Genomic DNA, 20,930 nt, shown 5'->3' on the forward strand with positions numbered 1-20,930 from the left:
TTACACAGCCTAGTAAAAGAACTAGACGGAGGATATGATCCTTCACAGATCCAGTGAATATATCCTCTACTTATGCCAGTTTGGGACTGAATCAAACTTTGCAAACATACAACATTACCATGCTTCTTCTTCACCAATTTATCTGTAATACATTCCATACAATCATACCCCCTTAAGATACTTTCATCCATGCATCTTCCTCATTATTTCTTAACACCACATACTTTTCTCATACCTTCATCCTTTATTTCTCCTAAACTCAGCTATTCTACATAATGTAACCATCTCTATTCCTTCCCATTCACTAGTTATTAATAAAAATACCAAGATAAACCTTTAGTCACCATTGGGTATCTATTCTTATGAGGTTAATTTGTATATATGTATATGTCTGTGTATGTATACGTTGAAATGTATATGTATGTATATGTGCAAGTGTGGACGTGTATGTATATAAATGTGTACGTGGGTGGGTTGGGACATTCTTTCATCTGTTTCCTTGCGCTACCTCGCTAATGCGGGAGACAGCAACAAAATATAATAAATAAATAAATAAATACAAATAATATATATAATTCTTATTTATCATTTTGCTTTGTCGCTGTCTCCCGCTGTATATATATATATATATATATATATAGGTTATTTGTCCCTGGGGATAGGGGAGAAAGAGTACTTCCCACGTATTCCCTGCGTGTCGTAGAAGACGACTAAAAGGGGAGGGAGCGGGGGGCTGGAAATCCTCCCCTCTTGTTTTTTTTTTAAATTTTCCAAAAGAAGGAACAGAGAAGGGGGCCAGGTGAGGATATTCCCTCAGAGGCCCAGTCCTCTGTTCTTAACGCTACCTTGCTAATGCGGGAAATGGCGAATAGTTTGAAAGAATATAGGTTATTAGGTACAGTAGGGTTGAGGGTCAAGTCAATTGGGAGGTAGGTTTGAATGGAGAAAAACTGGAGGAAGTAAAGTGTTTTAGATATCTGGGAGTGGATCTGGCAGTGGATGGAACCATGGAAGCGGAAGTGAATCACAGGGTGGGGGGAGGGGGCGAAAATCCTGGGAGCCTTGAAGAATGTGTGGAAGTCGAGAACATTATCTCCGAGAGCAAAAATGGCTATGTTTGAAGGAATAGTGGTTCCAACAATGTTATATGGTTGCGAGGCGTGGGCTATGGATAGAGTTGTGCGCAGGAGGGTGGATGTGCTGGAAATGAGATGTTTGAGGACAATGTGTGGTGTGAGGTGGTTTGATCGAGTAAGTAATGCAAGGGTAAGAGAGATGTGTGGAAATAAAAAGAGCGTGGTTGAGAGAGCAGAAGAGGGTATTTTGAAATGGTTTGGGCACATGGAGAGAAAGAGTGAGGAAAGATTGACCAAGAGGATATATGTGTCGGAAGTGGGGGGAACGAGGAGAAGTGGGAGACCAAATTGGAGGTGGAAAGATGGAGTGAAAAATATTTTGAGTGATCGGGGCCTGAACATGCAGGAGGGTGAAAGGCGGGCAAGGAATAGAGTGAACTGGATTGATGTGGTATACCGCGGTCGACGTGCTGTCAATGGATTGAATCAGGGCATGTGAAGCGTCTGGGGTAAACCATGGAAAGTTCTGTGGGGCCTGGATGTGGAAAGAGAGCTGTGGTTTCGGGCATTATTACATGACAGTTAGAGACTGAGTGTGAACGATTGGGGCCTTTGTTGTCTTTTCCTAGCGCTACCTCGCACACATGAGGGGGGAGGGGGATGTTATTCCATGTGTGGCGAGGTGGCGATGGGAATAAATAAAAGGCAGACAGTATGAATTATGTACATGTGTATATATGTATATGTCTGTGTGTGTACATATATCTGTACACTGAGATGTGTAGGTATGTATATTTGTGTGTGTGGACATGTATGTATATACATGTGTATGGGGGTGGGGTGGGCCATTCTTTCGTCTGTCTCCTTGCGCTACCTCGCTAACGCGGGAGACAGCGACAAAATATAAAAAATAAATGAATCATATTTACACACTTTACCAAACTCAGTCATCAGCTTCTGCAGTTTCTTACTCGAATCAGCCACCAGCGCTGTATCATCAGCGAACAACTAACTCACTTCCCAAGCCCTCTCATCCACAACAGACTGCACACTTGCCCCTCTCTCCAAAACTCTTACATTCATCTCCCTAACAATCCCACCCATAAACAAATTAAACAACCATGGAGACATGGAGACTCAAAGCAAATGGAGGAAATATTTGCAGGGGATAAAATCTAAATGACTGTGAACAAGATTTTTTCTGTGAATAGCTAATGATTAAGCTGTAAGATGATCACAATTTGGCATGCAATGACTTAAATGCAGTTTCATATATTTTTAGGGGCTGTGAATATTTGGCCTGAGGAGGACAAATACTGGGAGCACTGATACTTTGTTTGGTTATGTAGCTATTCCATATCAAGGTCCAAGTGCTCTGAATGAACTACACTACAGTATAAGCATATGTTTTTCAAGATATCTGAGCATATAAGTAATTTGATCATACTTCATTCTGGCAGTTACTTACTATTTTTATCTGATAGGCCTGAACCAAAGGCAGAGATTATGTAATCACATTTCAGCCTAACTGTTTGATCTTCATCTTCTATCCAGGATCCATCTTCCGATTGTTCTGTTCGTACAAACTCCATTCCAGCAACCCTGCCATTCTTTACAATCACTTTCCGTGGTGACATGAAAGGGAGGAATTCACACATCTCTTCACGTGCAAGTTCCATCTAAGGTTGCAAAGAAAGCAATTACATTGTTAGTACTATATGTATACAGTGTAAGAAGTGCTGGACAGGTCTGGAGTTCTTGGTAAAAATAATACTAAAGTATGTGAGGGCTGTGAACATAAGAAGCACACAAAGACATCCTTTCAACAAAAGGTTGTCTATAAACATAAGGTATGAGTACAAAGAATAAAAAACACGACTTTATTCTTAAGTAACTGTGAATATTACAAAGAATGGGTATATTTGAAGGAACAGTAGTTCCAACAATATCAAATGATTGTGAGGCATGGGCTATTGATAGGGTTGTGTGCAGGGGGTGAAAGTGTTGGAAATGAAGTGTCTGAAGACAGTATGTGGTTTGAAGTGGTTTAATTAAATAATGAGAGGGTAAGAGAGATGTGTGGTAATAAAAAGCGTGTGGTTGAGAGAGCAGATGAGGGTGCATTGAAATGGTTTGGAGATATGGAGAGAATGAGTGAGGAAAGGTTGACAAGGATGATATATGTGTCAGAGGTGGAGGGAACAAGAAGCTGGAGACCAAATTAGAGTTGGATGGAGAGAGTGAAAAAGATTTAGAGTGAACAGGGCCTGAATATGTAGGAGGGTGAAAGGCATGCATGGAATACAATGAATTGGAATAATGTGGTATACTGGGGTTCATGCGCCATCAATGGAAAGGTCTGTGGGGCCTGGAAGTGGATAGGGAGCTGTGGTTTTGGTACATTACACATGACAGCAAGGGAATGAGTCCAAACAGATGTGGCCTTTCTTCATCTGTTTCCTGACACTACCTCGCTGACAAATGGTGGTGGCGATGCCATTTCCTGTGGACCAGGGAGGCACCAAGAATGAATGAAAGCAAGCATGAATATGTTGTAGAAGGTGACAAAAAGGGGAGGGAGTGGGGCCCTGGAAATCCTCCCCTCTCGTTTTTTTCAATTTTCAAAGAAAAAGGAACAGAGAATTGGGCCAGTTGAGGATATTCTCTCAAAGGCCCAGTCCTCTGTTATCAATGCTACCTCGCTAATGCGGGAAATGGCGAATAGTTTGAAAAAAAAAAATGAGTGGATGGGTCTTTCTTTATGTTTCCTGGTGCTACTTTGCTAACAAGGGAAATGGTGATCAAGTGTAATAATGAAAAATAATAATAATAATACATGAATACACACACACAAGTATGTAAGTTGGTAAGGGCAGGTGAAAAAAAAAAAATGGAACACAGCAAATGTGGGGTGAAGAAAATGTTAAGGTAAGTAATATATTGAAGAAGTAACTCATTCTCAGTATGATCACAAGTGCTGCATAAAGAAAGATGGTAAATCAGTTACTGATCATTTCTATTATTGAAGAATATGTGCTTTATGGTATCCTTATGATAGACTAATAAAGTAAATTAGCAAAGAAAAGTTTGTAAGAAAAAAATCTGACAAAACATGATTTCATATAATATGGAAAATTCTAAAATATTTACCTCCTCGGGGACAGCCCGGATATTTGTAAAACCCTTCCTAAAGACAACAAAGACACGCTTTGCACCGCAACGAAGAGCTGATGTAGCACAATCAAAGGCAGTGTCTCCAGCACCCAAGACAAGTACCACACCCTTGACAGATGGAAGCTGAGACTTGCATGCACACATTCCTGTTAAGATACTAAACTTAATTATCTTGTTTTTAAAATCTTTTTGTTATTAAAACCTGTTGTGTTGAAAACTGAAAGATTTATCATTAAAGCAAATCTTCTCATGCTGAGTTACATATTGTATTTCAATCAATACACTCTGAAATGGTATGCTGCATTACTCTTAATAATTCACAAAAGGTATCAAATCAGCTCACTAACCTGGTTTACTAGCACCAGTCACCAAAGGTAAGAAATCTTTACTTGTGTAGAAGCCCATGTCAATGTTAAGATCAGCAAATATGCTTATCTTTTTAGGCTGTGGAAGACCAATACCAACAAAAATTGCCTCATATCCCTCTTGCTGAAGGCCCTGAAAGCAGATATATCTTCTTTTTAGATATGACATTTCTATACCACAAAGATCAGCCGCAGATACACATGTCAGGGTCTGTGCGTTGGCATGATCAAATATCAATATCATTAGCATTAATGGAGTGTCAAAACATTATGGTTATGATATTCCATACATGACTACCCTTCAAATTCAGGCAATAAGCATCTGAGCAAGCTTGCCGCAACCATTCACAAGCTGATACAAAAATAAAAAAAGAGAGCCTTAGAATTCAGATTTATATTACATACTATCAGTTAAACCTGGCTCCATACACTAGGTCATTCTCACTAGCTCATCCTAATCAACATAATATTGTAGCAATCTGAAAGGGATAAACACAAGCTCTTCTACATCTATCTATATCCGACACCTGTTCCAAATGGAACTCTCTCAAAGGGGTGACAACGGCAATAGAGTCTCCATAACTATGGAACTCCAATGCCACTTCTTAGCCTTTAGTGCCTCACCCTTAACAGGCCACCGGCAGAGGAAAAGCCTAGCCCAGTATTTGCAGAGGCTACTACCTAATGTGCCTAATGACTACTATCTAATGCTCTTACCTACTACTTCTATCTAATGCTTTTACCTAATACTCCTCCTTAAGCACTTATTGATAACAGTAAGGATAAAAATGAAAAATCTATATCCACACTTCTTCCAGTTCTATTTATACTTTATGGTTCCTAGAAAGTGAGCATCAGTGTGACTACCCTCATACATGGAAGTTGAAGGGGAAAGGGGGAATTCTCAAGAATTCCAATTCTGTTTGGCATCAGATAGAATCTAGCACCTTGTGAACATAAGATAATCTTTGATGCTCATGGACCTCTTCTCTCCACATATGTGAGAAACTAAAAGTTTTAAATGGGTTTCGGTATTTGGGAGCAATGATTACTTAGGAAGGTAATAGAAGAGCAATAGATGAAAGGAGAGTCTTCGAATGGGAAAAGAACTGGAGTTATACTGAAAATTAGTGAATGGGAAGGAATTGAGATGGATACATTATGTAGGATAGCTGAGTTTAGGAGAAATAAAGGATGAAGATATGAGAAAAATATGAGATGTTAAGAAATAATTAGAAAGAAGCATGGATGAAAGTATCTTGAGGTGATATCACCAATAATAAATTGGTAAAGAAACATGGTAATGTAACTGAAGCTAAATCAAAAGGAGGTAGACCAGTAAAGACGACAGAAGGACAGATACAGTAAGAAAATGATTAGATCAAGATGCATAACATTAAGATACTAGAGAGATGACTATGGATCCTGTGAAATATCGTAATTTAAGAGTGTGTGAAGGTAAAAGTGTAAACAAAGACTGGAGTTTTCACTGACAAATAACAAACTGCAGAGTGAAATATGTAAGAATTTATTCTGTTCTAGCATGGAATACCATGTTCATTTCAGCACACTGGGCATGGGTTGAGGAATCGCCTATTACTTTAGGAGAATAGTATTTGTCTTCTGGCAAATAGCAGAACAGCTTCTGAGTATATGGATAAGGAAATATTTAGTAAGCTGTTCATATGATACATAAGGTCAAAACTAGAATATTCTTCCCATGTTTGGTCACCTCAACTAATGCAGAAAGAGCTAATCGAGAAGGTCCATTTACAGGGAAAGGATAAGGGTTTTATATCTGCTAACACTGGAGGAGAGATGTAAATGGTGATCTGAGTAAAGGATGACCTGATCACAACCTTTAAGTTTACAAAACAGATCGATGACTTGGACAGTGAACAGTTCCTGAGAGATGTAGGATAAAACAGCCAGAAGACAGAATATGAAAGTAAGCAAGAAATGTTTGAAAAAAGATGTAAAGAAGTAGTTTTACAGTAAATGAGTTCTAGATGAATGGAACGTAATGCGCGAGTATATGTTCAAGAGATGGGGCCGCATTAGCATAAAACCCCCTTCCCATACAGTATAAATAGGTAATCAAATTCAAGTGAGAAACTGCAGATGCTGGTGTCTGGTGTCTAAGTTTGGAAGAGTTAATGTGAATAAAAATAAGGTTGAGGTTTAGAAAAGGGTGGGGGAGACAGGATGATTTGATTGTGAGTTTGAATGGATAGAACGTGGAGGAAATGGAGTCATTTAGATACCTGGAAATGGACATGAGCCATAACTTGGGTAATGGGGCAAAGGTCTTGGATGCATTGAGGAGTGTGTGGAAAGAGAAGTCACTATCTGTGGGGATAAAGACAATTACCATTACGTTTGATGGGATAACAGTCCCAACAGTGCTTTATGAGTGGAGTTATGGGCCCTAAATAGAAAAGAACAGATAGGGTTGATGTGTTGGAAATTAAATGCTTGATGAAAAGTATGTGGTATAAGGAGGGACGATCATGTAATGAATAACAGTGTTGTTGGCTGAGTATGACTGAAAGAGCTGAATGGCCTATGCTGAAGAGGTATGGACATATCGAGCAGGAGAGTGAAGGGAGACTGACCAATAAGATATTTGTGTCAGAAGTGAAAACAGCAAAGAGGAGGGGGAGACTGAAGGATGGAATGAAAGAAACTTTGAGTTATCAGAGCCAGAATATGCAGGAGGGTGAGATTAACATAAGGGACAGAGAAAATTGGATTGAACATGGTATACAGAGAGCAGCATACTGTCAATGCATTGCATCTGGACATGTGAGGAAGTAATGGGAAACTACAGAAAGGTTTGAGGGGTCTGACTGGGGATGTGTTATGTGTTATGCATGACAGCTACAGAGTGTATATGAGCACATATCAAGGCCATTCTTCATCTGTTCATGGTGCTACCTCACTATGCGGGAAATGGCAAACTTCATTAGTATGAGAAAAAAAAAATGCATACATTCAAAAGGGCCTCACAATTTTTTGCATAAATGCGTTGTGAAAAAGTAAACATACCTTAATTGTTATATCTGATTCCGTGAGCTGACGATCATGATGTATTTTAACTCCGAGATCCTTCATCAGTTCCACTTCAAAATTAACCACTTCAAAAGGGAGTCGGTACTGGGGAATCTCAGAAGAACTTAATCCTCCAACATATTTGTTCTTCTCAAAGATGTCAATGTTGTGATAACCAAGACGTCCCAAAAAAGTTGCACATGAGATTGATGCTGGTCCACACCCTTTAATAAAAGAACTTATTAAGAATCTATACAGTCTCTAAATCAAAAGAAATTGTAATTAACTGGAGGAAGTGAAGTGTTTTAGATATCTGGGAGTGGAATTGGCAGCAGATGGAACCATGGAAGCGGAAGTGAATCATAGGGTGGGGGAGGGGGCGAAAATTCTGGGAGCCTTGAAGAATGTGTGGAAGTCGAGAACATTATCTTGGAAAGCAAAAATGGGTATGTTTGAAGGAATAGTGGTTCCAACAATGTTGTATGGTTGTGAGGCATGGGCTATGGATAGAGTTGTGCGCAGGAGGGTGGATGTGCTGGAAATGAGATGTTTGAGGACAATATGTGGTGTGAGGTGGTCTGATTGAGTAAGTTATAATAGGGTAAGAGAGATGTGTGGTAATAAAAAGAGTGTGGTTGACAGAGCAAAAGAGGGTGTTTTGAAATGGTTTGGTCACATGGAGAGAATGAGTGAGGAAAGATTGACCAAGAGGATATATGTGTCAGAGGTGGAGGGAACGAGGAGAAGTGGGAGACCAAATTGGAGGTGGAAAGATGGAGTGAAAAAGATTTTGAGTGATCAGGGCCTGTTCATGCAGGAGGGTGAAAGGCATGCAAGGAAGAGAGTGAATTGGAATGATGTGGTATACCAGGGTCGACATGCTGTCAATGGATTGAACCAGGGTATGTGAAGTGTCAGGGGTAAACCATGGAAAGTTCTGTGGGGCCTGGATGTGGAAAGGGAGCTGTAGTTTCGGTGCATTATTACATGACAGCTAGAGACTGAGTGTGAACGAATGTGGCCTTTGCTGTCTTTTCCTAGCGCTACCTCGCACACATGAGGAGGGAGGGGGTTGTTATTTCATGTGTGGCGAGGTGGCCATGGGAATGAATAAAGGAAGACAGTATGAATTATGTACATGTGCATATATGTATATGTCTGTGTGTGTATATATATGTATACATTGAGATGTATAGGTATGTATATTTGTGTGTGTGGACGTGTATGTATATACATGTGTATGTGGGTGGGTTGGGCCATTCTTTCTTCTGTTTCCTTGCACTACCTCGCTAACGCGGGATACAGCAACAAAGCAAAATAAATAAATAAATAAATAATATATTAGCCACAAGATATTAGCCACATGTGCATCCTGTCACATTAATTTCGTCTTCCAAACCTTGATGAACGATAATACTTGTCCATTCATGCATGAAATACGTGTATTTCCATGTTAAAAATTAGTGCAAGGTTCACCTTTCACAAAATTAAAGTAACATGCTCTGTACTTTATCATTTTCTATGTATATGCAAATCTGAGGATTTCTCACATCTTCAATTACTGTCTTTGAATACATGCCTGCTTATGGAAGAATTATGTTAGAAGGGTCTGCCCTTAATTATTCAGGAAGTTAAAAATCCAAATTTCATCATAACTTTCAACACTTTCCCAGTTTTCTCATTTTCTTTATGTTAGCTGAGGTGGCATAGGCAACTGAATGCTTGTAGTCAACATTTTCAGCCCTCAATTCTATGCAAAAGCATTAGACCCCCTCCTACCCAAACCACTCCATAACTGATGATCAACCCCCAAGTAGAAATAAGAAGTTTATCCCTGCATCACACTTCAGTAACCTCTACTCTCAAATCCCTGAACTCAAAACAAATAAAATACTGACAAAACATATCCACACCGAAATAACCTTAAAGCACTACATACTGGACCTCCCAACTTGGTTTTAAACTTCATGCATCCATCAGAAAGCACTCTCTCCACACAAACACAAGTCATACTCTCCTGCTTATGCTCTGGACATCACCCATTGATATGACACTGCAATTACCATTTCAATATATCCCAAAACCACTCATGATCTACCTATAAAGAAGACATTGAGCACTTACAACTAAACTGCCCTAAACTATCTTCATATAAAAGATCAGAGTTGTCGGTGTGGGGTCAGAGACTGGAGAAGAAATTTAAAAGCCAGGAAAGTTAATGTAGAGGGTAAAGGGACTGTGAGCTTTACATCATCCTGACACAAGATTTTCTTACATTTAAAGAGAAATAGTTATGCAAATTACTGTACCTTGAACTGTAAAATTTTTCTTCTACGGGCTTAGTAATCTACACAGCACAGAGGATATACTGTCCCCTCTACTAGGAAGGTCTTCATGATATCATCACATCATAAAGTATAAGCAAATACAGTACTGATTTCCTTGCATATGGGTTGTTTTAAGCCTGTATGAAAATTCTCCAGCATACTAGTGTGCTGATTCACTGATTCACATGTTTTATATGTGGGCAAGGGTTTACTATGAAGGCATATCAGAAGAGAACCAGTTAAGATCTGTATGTATGTCACAGTAAGTTTTTATTCATAACACAGATTCAGTGTAAATGTATACTTTTTCAGGTACATAACTAGTTAATCATTAAAACTAAATGAGTAGTCCTTATGGAATATCATACCACCATAAAGTATGATATATTGTGTAAGCAATGTATTTTCAACAGTTCTACAATATGCCAACCCGCAAATAAGCGAAAACATACAAAAAAGCTTAATATTCTACGAAAAAGTAATGAAAACTAACCAATGAGTGCAATTTTTGCATCATAACTCTCAGGTAGGTCTGCTCGCAGGTCAGGTGGCCGGACTTGGGGAATATTCATTTGACGGAATATCTGTTAAAGGAAGGGCAACCACAGTCATTCATGTGCTTTGACCAGATGGTTTCAAAATAAGAGCTAATAATAATAATAATAATAATGTCTAATTATCAAAATCTTCCAGTAGCATTAAGTGGCTGGTAGAAATCTCTGTCTGTGAAGAGGCTTCCAGTACTCCGAAAAAAAAAAAATGCTATAACAAAAACTTATGCAAGATATAGGTATGTCTAGATCCAGCAGAAATACTACTTTAAAAGTTGCGCTTCAGTCATATAAAAGCATTGGGATACTATTAGAAGAAATATTAACAAAATATACATGGTATAACCTCATCAACATGGACCTTGCCTTTATGAATTTCAGGATATAGAGAACATGGACTTTCATAAGGTATTGTACTCTGGACAAGAACACACTTCTCAATATACGATAAGATAATTAGGATTAATGCCCATACTTATTGTAGCAACTCTGATGAATATGCATGATATAGCAGTTGGTAAGAAATCAAAGACCAACGAGGTATATCATCAGTAATACACTCCTATGTATTCATCATACTGATAAAAACAACAATATACCCTAATTCTAAAAAAAATGTGAACACAAAGGAATATGTATTACAGCGTTTTGTTTTTGAGAATAACTTCATTCATCAAGATCCAAACTATACTCGTAACTTAAGCAATCATATATGTGTGGTCAGCAGTACAGTAAGTATATGCATGCGAGTCACTCAGATAAAGCATCAGAGCAATGAACAAGAATAACACCACCCTAAAAATGTAAAGTACATAAAATTTCAGTACAAACCTCTAATAAACACAAAATATAATTAAAATATATCATATAAACTTCTGTAGAAAAGAAAAATTACTCACTTCAGTTGCAAACTGCTGTAAACCACCAATGTTTATAGGACCTTCCTCACTTGCAAAGAGATTACATCCACCCACACAAAGATCACTTGTGGGACACACCATACCACATGTCAAGCCCAATGGGTTATCTGAGAAGATCATCTTAGCTGCTCCATAGTAATTCTGTGTTAGAATATTCATACAAGTACTTAAAGACATTATCAAATAAGTTAATAAGGAAGTTATACACATGGAATTTTTGTAGAAATCAACAGAAATATGATGCAGCACCAAACAAACTCTCCTCAGGATAAAGACAGGAGAATGACAAAAGTTAGCTGTATCTTATATGGTTCTGTGCTATAATCATAGTCAACTAGTTACATATCACTCAGGAGAATAAATATATATAATTTCAATTAGTTCAGAAATCCATTCTCATATAACAACATAACTGCAAATAGATTTATGTTTTTAGATAGGCAAAATTAGTATATTATGTAACAATGATAAATTTTCATGAATACATTATGGTATACATCATGGTGCAATCTAAGTGTCTAAAGTCAAAATGAGCACTAATCCACAGTATTTTGAAAAACCTCCCAGATACTAAAAGATATCAGTGGTTGCGAGTTAAACTTCACCTCAACCAATTCCTTTCATCGAAACTTTTTCATTACAAAATTCACTATATCAGTCAAATTCACACATACAGAAAGGGGTTAAGTCCTTGCTTGAAAATCCAGTTACTGATTTAAATGCTGTCATTATGAAATAAAATCTACTGAAAGAAATATAGTCCTTTTTCCAGTGTCCTTGGAAAAAAGAGCACTGTTAAAAATGAAGGGGGGAAAAAAGGCCCAGAAATCTGAAAGTAGATTGTGTTAAGTTTCTAAATCAGCTGCACAGAATGTTAATTTCTGAGAATCTTAACATAAGAAATTTACATTAATTTGTATGTACAACCACAAAACAAATCCAGTTTATCATGTGCAGTGAAAATGCAAAGATAAAATGGCAAAACATTCAGTGGTTACAGTAATGCTTTCAGCAAAATAAAAAGTATTATCAATATTTGAAAATGAAAATAAGAGATGAGATTTCATGTTAAAATATATAAGAATTTTAAATCCACACTAAAGTTTCGTAGAAAAATGTGATAAAATAAAAACTGCATTGCATTAATACAGTAAGTAGGGATACTTCACTCAGTAAATTATCATCATCAGAACAGCTGTATTACCTTGTTAGATATACAAGAGATAAATTGCTTGACATCTAACTGAGTGGGGCAGGATTTTTGACATGGAGCATCAGCACATTTCAGACAGCGGGCTGCCTCACGTAGTGCACCCCGCTCGCTTAGTGTTGTGTGCTTGATATCATCAAAGTTCTTCTCCAGACTACAATGGCTCTGCAGAAATAGAAGATAATTATGAAAAATCACAAAACTTTAACTAAGATGCTTTTCAATAAGCTACTATAATCATAAGAAAAACAACCCTCCAAACAACCTAACTCTCCATCCTCCTACCATTCAAAATCAACTCTGTCCTCAATATCCACAACAAAATCAAATAAAAGATCCGACTCTCATCCATACAGCATGGCTTCACACTCAAAGACTTTCCCACCATGCTACACAGTGAACTCATAAAACAGACCCTTGATGGTTCCTGTTAACCACAGCCATGGCACTTGGCAATAAAAAAATCAACAAAACATTTGAAAATAGCCAATTTCATAGCCGAGTGCCATGACAGTCACTTACAATAACTACTCCTCTGAAACAAACTCTAATATGGTGTTCCCCAAGGCGCAGTTCTTTCCCCAACCCTTTTCAATCTCTTCCTACACGACCTTCCACTACCTCTAGCAAACTACTACATGAAGGTCCCTTCATAAGCAGACGCCCTTAACACATCACATCCTTACACCAGAGAGCAACAACAAATATGTAACAATACATTACGGAATTGGAATAATGGCTCATCCAAAGCTCAATGTATGTATATCCAAAGGCCTAATTCACCTTTTTAACCCAAAACATTTGACAAGAATCTACGACATTCACATTCACTCCCCAAAGCAATATCATCAACACAAAAAGCAAAACACAAAATCAATGACCACAGAACATTAAACAGCATCAGATTTGGACCAGAAAAACAATTCCTCAACATCCTTTACAAATCCGCTTGAAACTACTCTCCTGCCTAGTTTTCTACCCTCAACAGCAAGCACAACAAAGCTACAAAGCATGCAAAATAGTGCACTCGGCACAATCACTAGCTGCTTTGCTACTACAAACACTCAACATCGCAATAAAACAAAGAATCCAACATTGGCCCACCTTAACTTGCTTGGCACTCAACGGCACTAGATCCTTCTCACCCAAACCACTTAACTGTAACTCCGAGTCGAAATGAAAAGCTCACCCCTGCCTCACATTTCAGTAACCACTTCTCACAGATCCCTGCATCGCCAACAACTATAACAATGACAAACACACTTCAGAAACCACTTCTCACACTTCCCTCCATCCCTAACAAATATAATAATGACAAAGCACATACATGCTGAAGTAACAAGAAAAGTACTAAACAACCGGTTAGTTAGATTACGCGCACAGCGACACAACTTGCGTCATTTGTTTCTCAGATTAGTCAGTCAGTCACACTTGCACAGTCTTTAATTAAAGTTCGTACTTCCAGTTAGCATCTTTCAGCTGGAAATTGGAAAACAAATTCACAAATCTCTAAATCTACGAAAATTTCATCATATAAAGGAGGGTGGTGATAGCCACTCCCCACTTCCACCCTGCGTTTTTTTACTTACCGCACAATTCTTTGACTTGTTCCGTTTCCAGAGTTTCTTATTTGCCTTAGTGACAGCAGATGGTTGGAATGTGGCATGGCTGGTAACCCGCGGGTTTAAAGCCAACAGATTCTGCAAGAGAAAAAAATATTGAGAGGAAGGGAACTAACAACAAGAATGTTATGATCTTGCTTGTATCTTATTGGTATTGATTATTTTTGTGCTATCCTTTAGAGTTAAGTATCTTAATGAATATCAGTTTCAGCCATGACATAGTTTTGACTATAATGTTACGTAAATCTACCTTTATCAACATTGTAAAACATTCCTGGAATTACAAACCCACATCATTGCGTACGGACACCATCGAAAATAACCAACCTGTTACGATTCCCTAATTTTTGTCTAAGATTCAAAGAGAAATGAGTTAGATAAACTCACCAGCATTAGTGCGACGATCCTATGCAATCTTAAGCAAATCCTATATTTGTCAACAGACGTAAGGATACACCTGTTTCTTGAGTACTGGGTGTTTAATTAGAACCGTCGAGCTAGCAAGATGATTCCCAAAATGGGGAACAAAGCCCATGAGTTTAAGAGCGTACTAAACGACTTCAATCTATTTAGCATAAAAAAAAGAAAGTTAAGAGATTTCCTTACACAAGTATTCAAAATCATCAAAGGCTTTGATAATCTTGATCTATCAAGACTTGATTCATCTGATTTCACGCGTAGTAATGAATACAAATTCATGTAAAAACGTTTGACCTCGAATGAGGTGAAGTACTGTTCTTCACCTGGATTGTTAACATATGGAAAGATGTACTAACTAGAGTGGTTGAAAACAATACTAAGTTTAAGTATAGACGATAAATATTTCCCCTTAAGTCCACGACTAATATTGCGTTTCCTTAAGCACAATGGTAATTATCTGCATGCCTTCCAGCTTTTACCATATCAATTCGTGATTTTTTTTATATCTTCCACAACCATAAAACAGCCTCGTCGTACCAAGAGGTCTGCTGGTTTGTAACACTGCAGGACACTATATAACAGTATATAGGGTATCATTTTGCAATACATAAATGGCATAGTGTAACATATGTAACAATATCATAATATGTATGAAAATACAATAGTAAAACAGCTTATAGAATCGATGTAGCCCTACCTAATATGCAATATTAAAGGATAATATAACACTACGCAACGTAATATTTCATGATAGGCAAAATAACACCAACCCCATACAACACAGTACCGTCGAGCTCAAGAGTAGTACCGTCGTGCACAAAAATGGGACCGTCATGCTCTAGGGGATTAATATCCAGATTAGTCTCCAAACACTGACAGGTTATGGTCCAAACACTGACAAGTTATGGTTAGTTCTGAAATATCCAAAATCGAGCCGCTAAACAAATTTCCAGCATGCGTGTGGGTGGACAAGCTTCACTTGTTTTTTGTCCAGTTCCAACCAATGCAAGCATATATATATATATATATATATATATATATATATATATATATATATATATATATATATATATATATATATGTGTGTGTGTGTGTGTGTGTGTGTTTCCAATTCGTGTTTTACGGGGAAGTTTGACCATGTTGCCGTCTCAACTTTTTACATGTACCCTATTTTCCCTTGGGTGCACCCACCCTAATAGTTACCCATATATCGATCAGCCTGAAAAGAATGTTGCTGTGGGCCGACTGCCGCGCCCAGAATTCAAACCCAAGCCGGCTCAGCCCTAGGCGGCGCCGTGTTGACTCAAGTTGTGTGAGAATCAACCAAGACTAAGCTAGTCACGTCTTTTGTCAATGACAGCCCATTCTCAGGGTGCCAAAAGAAGGAACAGAGCGGGACCATATGAGATTTCCCTCAGGGTCAGTCATCTGTTCTAGAACGCTACCTTGCTAACGCGGGAAATGGCGATATATATATATATATATATATATATATATAATATATATATATATATATATATATATATATATATATAGAGAGAGAGAGAGAGAGAGAGAGAGAGAGAGAAGGGGGCCAGGTGAGGATATTCCCTCAAAGGCCCAGTCCTCTGTTCTTAACGCTACCTCGCTATCGCGGGAAATGGCGAATGGTATGAAAGAAAAGAAAGATATATATATATATATATATATATATATATATATATATATATATATATATATATATATAGTGTGTGTGTGTGTGTGTGAGTGCGTGTGTGCAGTGTTATGAATGTGAAGTACTATGTAACAACATGGCGATTAAGCATTTCGAATCGTTAGTGTTATTATTAGGTACATAACCTTTTTAAAACATCTTTTCCCCCACAACTCTGCAAGCAAGAGCTGTGGTGTTAAGTTGCGCACTATCACGTCTCCGTTGGCCCCTGGCCTGGATACGTCCTTCACGGATAGGCAGAATAGTGGCGAGCTCCACCCCTCGCCTCCACCAATGGCAGGTTAGCCGAGCCACAGCTATGTACGTAAGGTGCGAGCGGTGACTGGTCAAACTAATTCTTTGACTGGGTTACCACCAGTGATGTTAGCATCTATGTCACAAATTAGGCTACCAAAATAACTGTCGTTAATACAAAAGATACTCATGAATTAGTCTTGGGTTAAAAATAACTGAAACCCTAAAGTTATCCTCATCGCGAGATGTTGAGCTAATCCTGCCTCAGGGGGAACAGTTCCTTATGCAACCCTAGGTGCGTCGGTGTAAGACAAGCCTTAAGCCTTATTCAACTATTGGGCTTGGTACAACTCTGTGCTGGGTGATGCTTATACCAGTAGTTACATCATATTCCTTTGATTAAATAAACTTGACTCCGAATAAATGTTTTCTTGCGACGTTTTGAGTGTAATACTGACCATTTACTATTACAAAAGCAGTGTATAATCTGATCTCTCATTTCTATTTACCCAAGATAGTAGTACTTTTTCCATACTGAAAAATAAGTCGGTTTAAAAACTTGGTTAGGATGATAAAAGATCGATTCTAAGTATTCATCCGACTCTACGTACTTCGACAAAAGCTAACATAAGGCAAGTGACAAATAAGGCCCAGACATAATAACACTATTGCACTGTGTGCGGCGTAAGTCCTGGCTCTTCACTTTAACCGACCAAAACCTCTAGGTACTTGTTCTCATCTAACCATCCATCAAATACGTTCATTAACCACGTATATAAATAAGACCAGGTTTTCAGGATATCAAAACATTCGCTAGATTTCTAGGTTAGTTAGATTACGCGCACAGCGACACCACAACTTGCGTCATTTGTTTCTCAGATTAGTAAGTCAGTCACACTTGCAAACTCAATAGTGACGGCGGTTGGGGGTAGGGAGCAGGGTTATAACGAGAGGGAGGCGTCTGCTACGATGCCCCGCACTTAAGGGAAGCCACTTCGCATCAGAGGCCACTCAAGGGAAGCAGCTGTGCACCAAGGCTCTTGGCCTTGTAAAAGAACCTTGACAACAGAGAAAAAAAAAAAGCATTAGGGTGTCCCATGGAGCGCTTGTATCTCCTGTCGTGCTCCGAAGTTATTAGGAGTGAAATGGGAATGGTTGGAGATGCTGGCTGCAAAATATCAAAAGCGTTTGTCTGTTTCCTGGTCTGAGGATGCAAGTTTCTTCCATCCATGAGCCACATTAAGTATCCGGTTAAAGATTTAAATAGGAAGCATAACGAACAAACTACAGAGTTACGAGTCTTATCCCATTCAAATATCTAGATATCGGTCAACAATTGTATAAAGTTCCATTGCCAAAGGTGGAGGGAATTTTCAAATTATGAGCCCAGTTACATTTCATACCAGCGTAACTTAGGCAAAATAGACCAGAGTTATGGGTCATGTTAATAATGGGCGGACGGATGAACGATGGATGAAATGATGGATGACGGACGGATAATTGTGGGCGGATGGATGATGGATGACGGACGGGTAGATGACAAACGGCATAATGAACGAATGAAAACTGGAGGGATGGATGAAGGAAGGGTGGTTGACGTTGGGCCATGCTATCCTTACATATCGGCCACGAAAAAGACAAAATGTAAGATGACAAAATTGAAAGTCAAAGAAAATACACTTAGGTTCACGTACAAGAGAATGGTGCATATGCAATGGCAGTCTCGATGCTTCCTCTTGGCTTAGCTTGTTGCTGAAGCAATGCTTCCCCATATCCTCTCGGACACTTCCCCAGCCTCCAGTTACACTGCTCTGGTTCTGGACTCACCTTCACAGAATTATTCATAGTTAACATGGTCATGTGTGGGAGTGTATCTATTTGATATGTACGTACGAGGAGGGTGGTTTTTACACTCGTGGGACCCGTGGTTTTTACATTTTCATGCTTAATTTCATGTTATAGTCTCTGGTTGTTCTAACATCGCATCTTTTGATGAACTGTTTACTGTTGACTGCATCCGTGTGTGTGTGTGTGTGTGTGTGTACCAAGATCTTGCAGGGAACACACCCGAGAAGCAAGTAACAGACTGGATTTCGAACACATTATACTTCATCGTCTTAGAATCTTTATTTCAGGCTTTCATGGATTTTGTTTATACTAGTATTTCCTTACTTTTACCAAAAAATTTACCTGATCATCATACTTCTTGTATCACCTTTTTCACAGAGGAAGAATGATGGAACAAATTCTGCTCCTCTGGTTTAAATCATGAAAGTCCATGTTATTTTTGTGATCATACAGCGCAACTTTAATCAGGATACTGTGTTCAACATTTGACGATTTTAAGTCTATATATATCGCACATAGTAAAAAGTTTCCTCCGTTTTAAGATGGCTTATTCGGAAATCCGGTCTTATTTGCTGATAAGAATGTTGCCTTAAATATACACAGACTGCTGTGTTGCCAAGTAAATGTATGCTGGGTCTGTATGATATAGGTTCCACTGAACAAAAGGATACACTATCAGTATGAAAATGGAGGCACCGCTCCCTCAGGGTCCCCATGTCTCCACTTAGCGTAGAGCAGCTAGATTCTACTAATGTTACGTGATCGACTATCAGCGGTCAAGATGCTGGAAAGGCCATTAACTCACGAGTGGCTATCATTATCCTCAAAAATCACCCTCGTTAACCATGCGAACTGCGATCCTTTATATAACCTGAGAATTATCTTGAACACCTGAACATTCGAGTACTTTAAGTTTATTCATCTGGCTATAGCTTAAAACTTGATGACCTAATAACCCCGGCAGTCGAAAACCAGTGAAAATGTAATCGTTTTCAATAGGATCTTATCATTCATAAGATGAGCAAGTCACTGTAATTTGGGATTTCTATCGGTAGTTACATGTATCCACATATACATAAATTGAGGTGATCTGCAACGGAAGACTAAGGGATTTAAATATACCCACCATGGAGGAAAGAGTTAGGGGTGACACAGCAACAATATTCGGGTTTCTAAATCAACTGGAAGACATCGACAGAAATAATTTTCTCCGAGAGGAAATGAGAGCCACAAGGTCATAAGAAACTCATTTACATGTGTTCTTACAATATGATCTTAGCAGTGGATTACAAAAAGACCCGTGTCCATATGGGTCTCTTGTTATTATGTGTGTCCTTGGTCTAGCTGGCTGACCCCGTCCAAAAGTTCATGTTGATCCGTTCACATACTGCCCTCAGCAACGTATCGCGCCATCTGGGTCAAGCACACCTGCTACGTCTTCACGTAGCTAAGACTCTTTCCGCAGCTGGTGCCCTGTTTAAATTACGGGCCGCGAATGTCCCTGAAGACATATCATTCAATCGTTACTTATACCGGAAATGAGCCTGACACACTATACACACCTTGTGAAAGTGCAAGGTATGACTCCCGGATCATTACGTTCCTAGCGTGGTGATTGTTCAAATTCCTGCCTGCGACGCTTCCGGGAAACTGCTCAGAGATTCGTCCTCGTTCCTGGCCTGAAGAGGGTTAGATGTCCAGTATTCAGTAGTGATAATTCAGTTTCCTTAATTAAGCTCTTTTACTAATTTACACTTGAATTCCCATGCTCGATACATATTTATTGTCATCAGTTGATGCTTTCTCACTGTATTTTCTTATCTGAGCACTGTAAATATTATACTTTAGTTTGCCTGCTCACGTATGGGACCTACTGTGGACTATCTCATGTCCTTAATGAGCTTAACAATTCAATCTTCTTAATCAACTCAGTCATACTCATGATAATGCTCTAGAGGACCTTACGCACTATTTCACTTAACATTACTGTCACAATCTAATATTTTGCTCACTACGAGCTAAACAGTCTTAACAGAGTACTCATGACTGGCATGCCTCCCGTGCGGAAGAGGTGTTGTGGGGATTAGTGGGGGGGGGGGGGGGTGCCAACCTCCCGCAGCTGACCTTATAATCAACCGCTGGCATTCACAGCTGGTCTCGTTACATCTCGTCGTCTTCCTCCATATAGCGGCTCCAGTCAAGACGTAAATGCTTACGTCCACGTTAAACCATTCCCGCAATATAAGAGTACCAGCTATACGTCGATAACACTAAACTATCGTATCAAGGTTAGACAAATGTGACAACACTGGTTATCATGTCCCCTTTTCTTTCTCCTTTCGTTTCGCTGACTCCAAGGAACATAGCCCTCTTGTCTGATGGAGAGGATGTCTGGATAACGCATGGAGCTCACGTACC

General features: G+C 38.9%; 1 protein-coding gene across 1 annotated transcript in view; it reads right to left on the reverse strand.

Moving 5' to 3' along the window:
* The window catches only part of su(r) (dihydropyrimidine dehydrogenase su(r)), a 59,104-nt gene that overhangs the window by 24,853 nt on the left and 13,321 nt on the right, over window positions 1-20,930 (reverse strand). The window contains exons 2-9 of the mRNA XM_071695393.1: window positions 14,264-14,374; window positions 12,669-12,839; window positions 11,444-11,605; window positions 10,487-10,577; window positions 7,664-7,890; window positions 4,598-4,748; window positions 4,227-4,396; window positions 2,545-2,755 (exon numbers count right to left, since the gene is read on the reverse strand). Coding sequence (XP_071551494.1) covers window positions 2,545-2,755; window positions 4,227-4,396; window positions 4,598-4,748; window positions 7,664-7,890; window positions 10,487-10,577; window positions 11,444-11,605; window positions 12,669-12,839; window positions 14,264-14,374 — 1,294 coding nt within the window. The remainder of the gene's footprint in view (window positions 1-2,544; window positions 2,756-4,226; window positions 4,397-4,597; window positions 4,749-7,663; window positions 7,891-10,486; window positions 10,578-11,443; window positions 11,606-12,668; window positions 12,840-14,263; window positions 14,375-20,930) is intronic.

The sequence above is a fragment of the Panulirus ornatus genome, chromosome 58 (assembly GCF_036320965.1).
Source record: "Panulirus ornatus isolate Po-2019 chromosome 58, ASM3632096v1, whole genome shotgun sequence".
NCBI classification, from domain to species: Eukaryota; Metazoa; Arthropoda; class Malacostraca; order Decapoda; family Palinuridae; genus Panulirus; species Panulirus ornatus.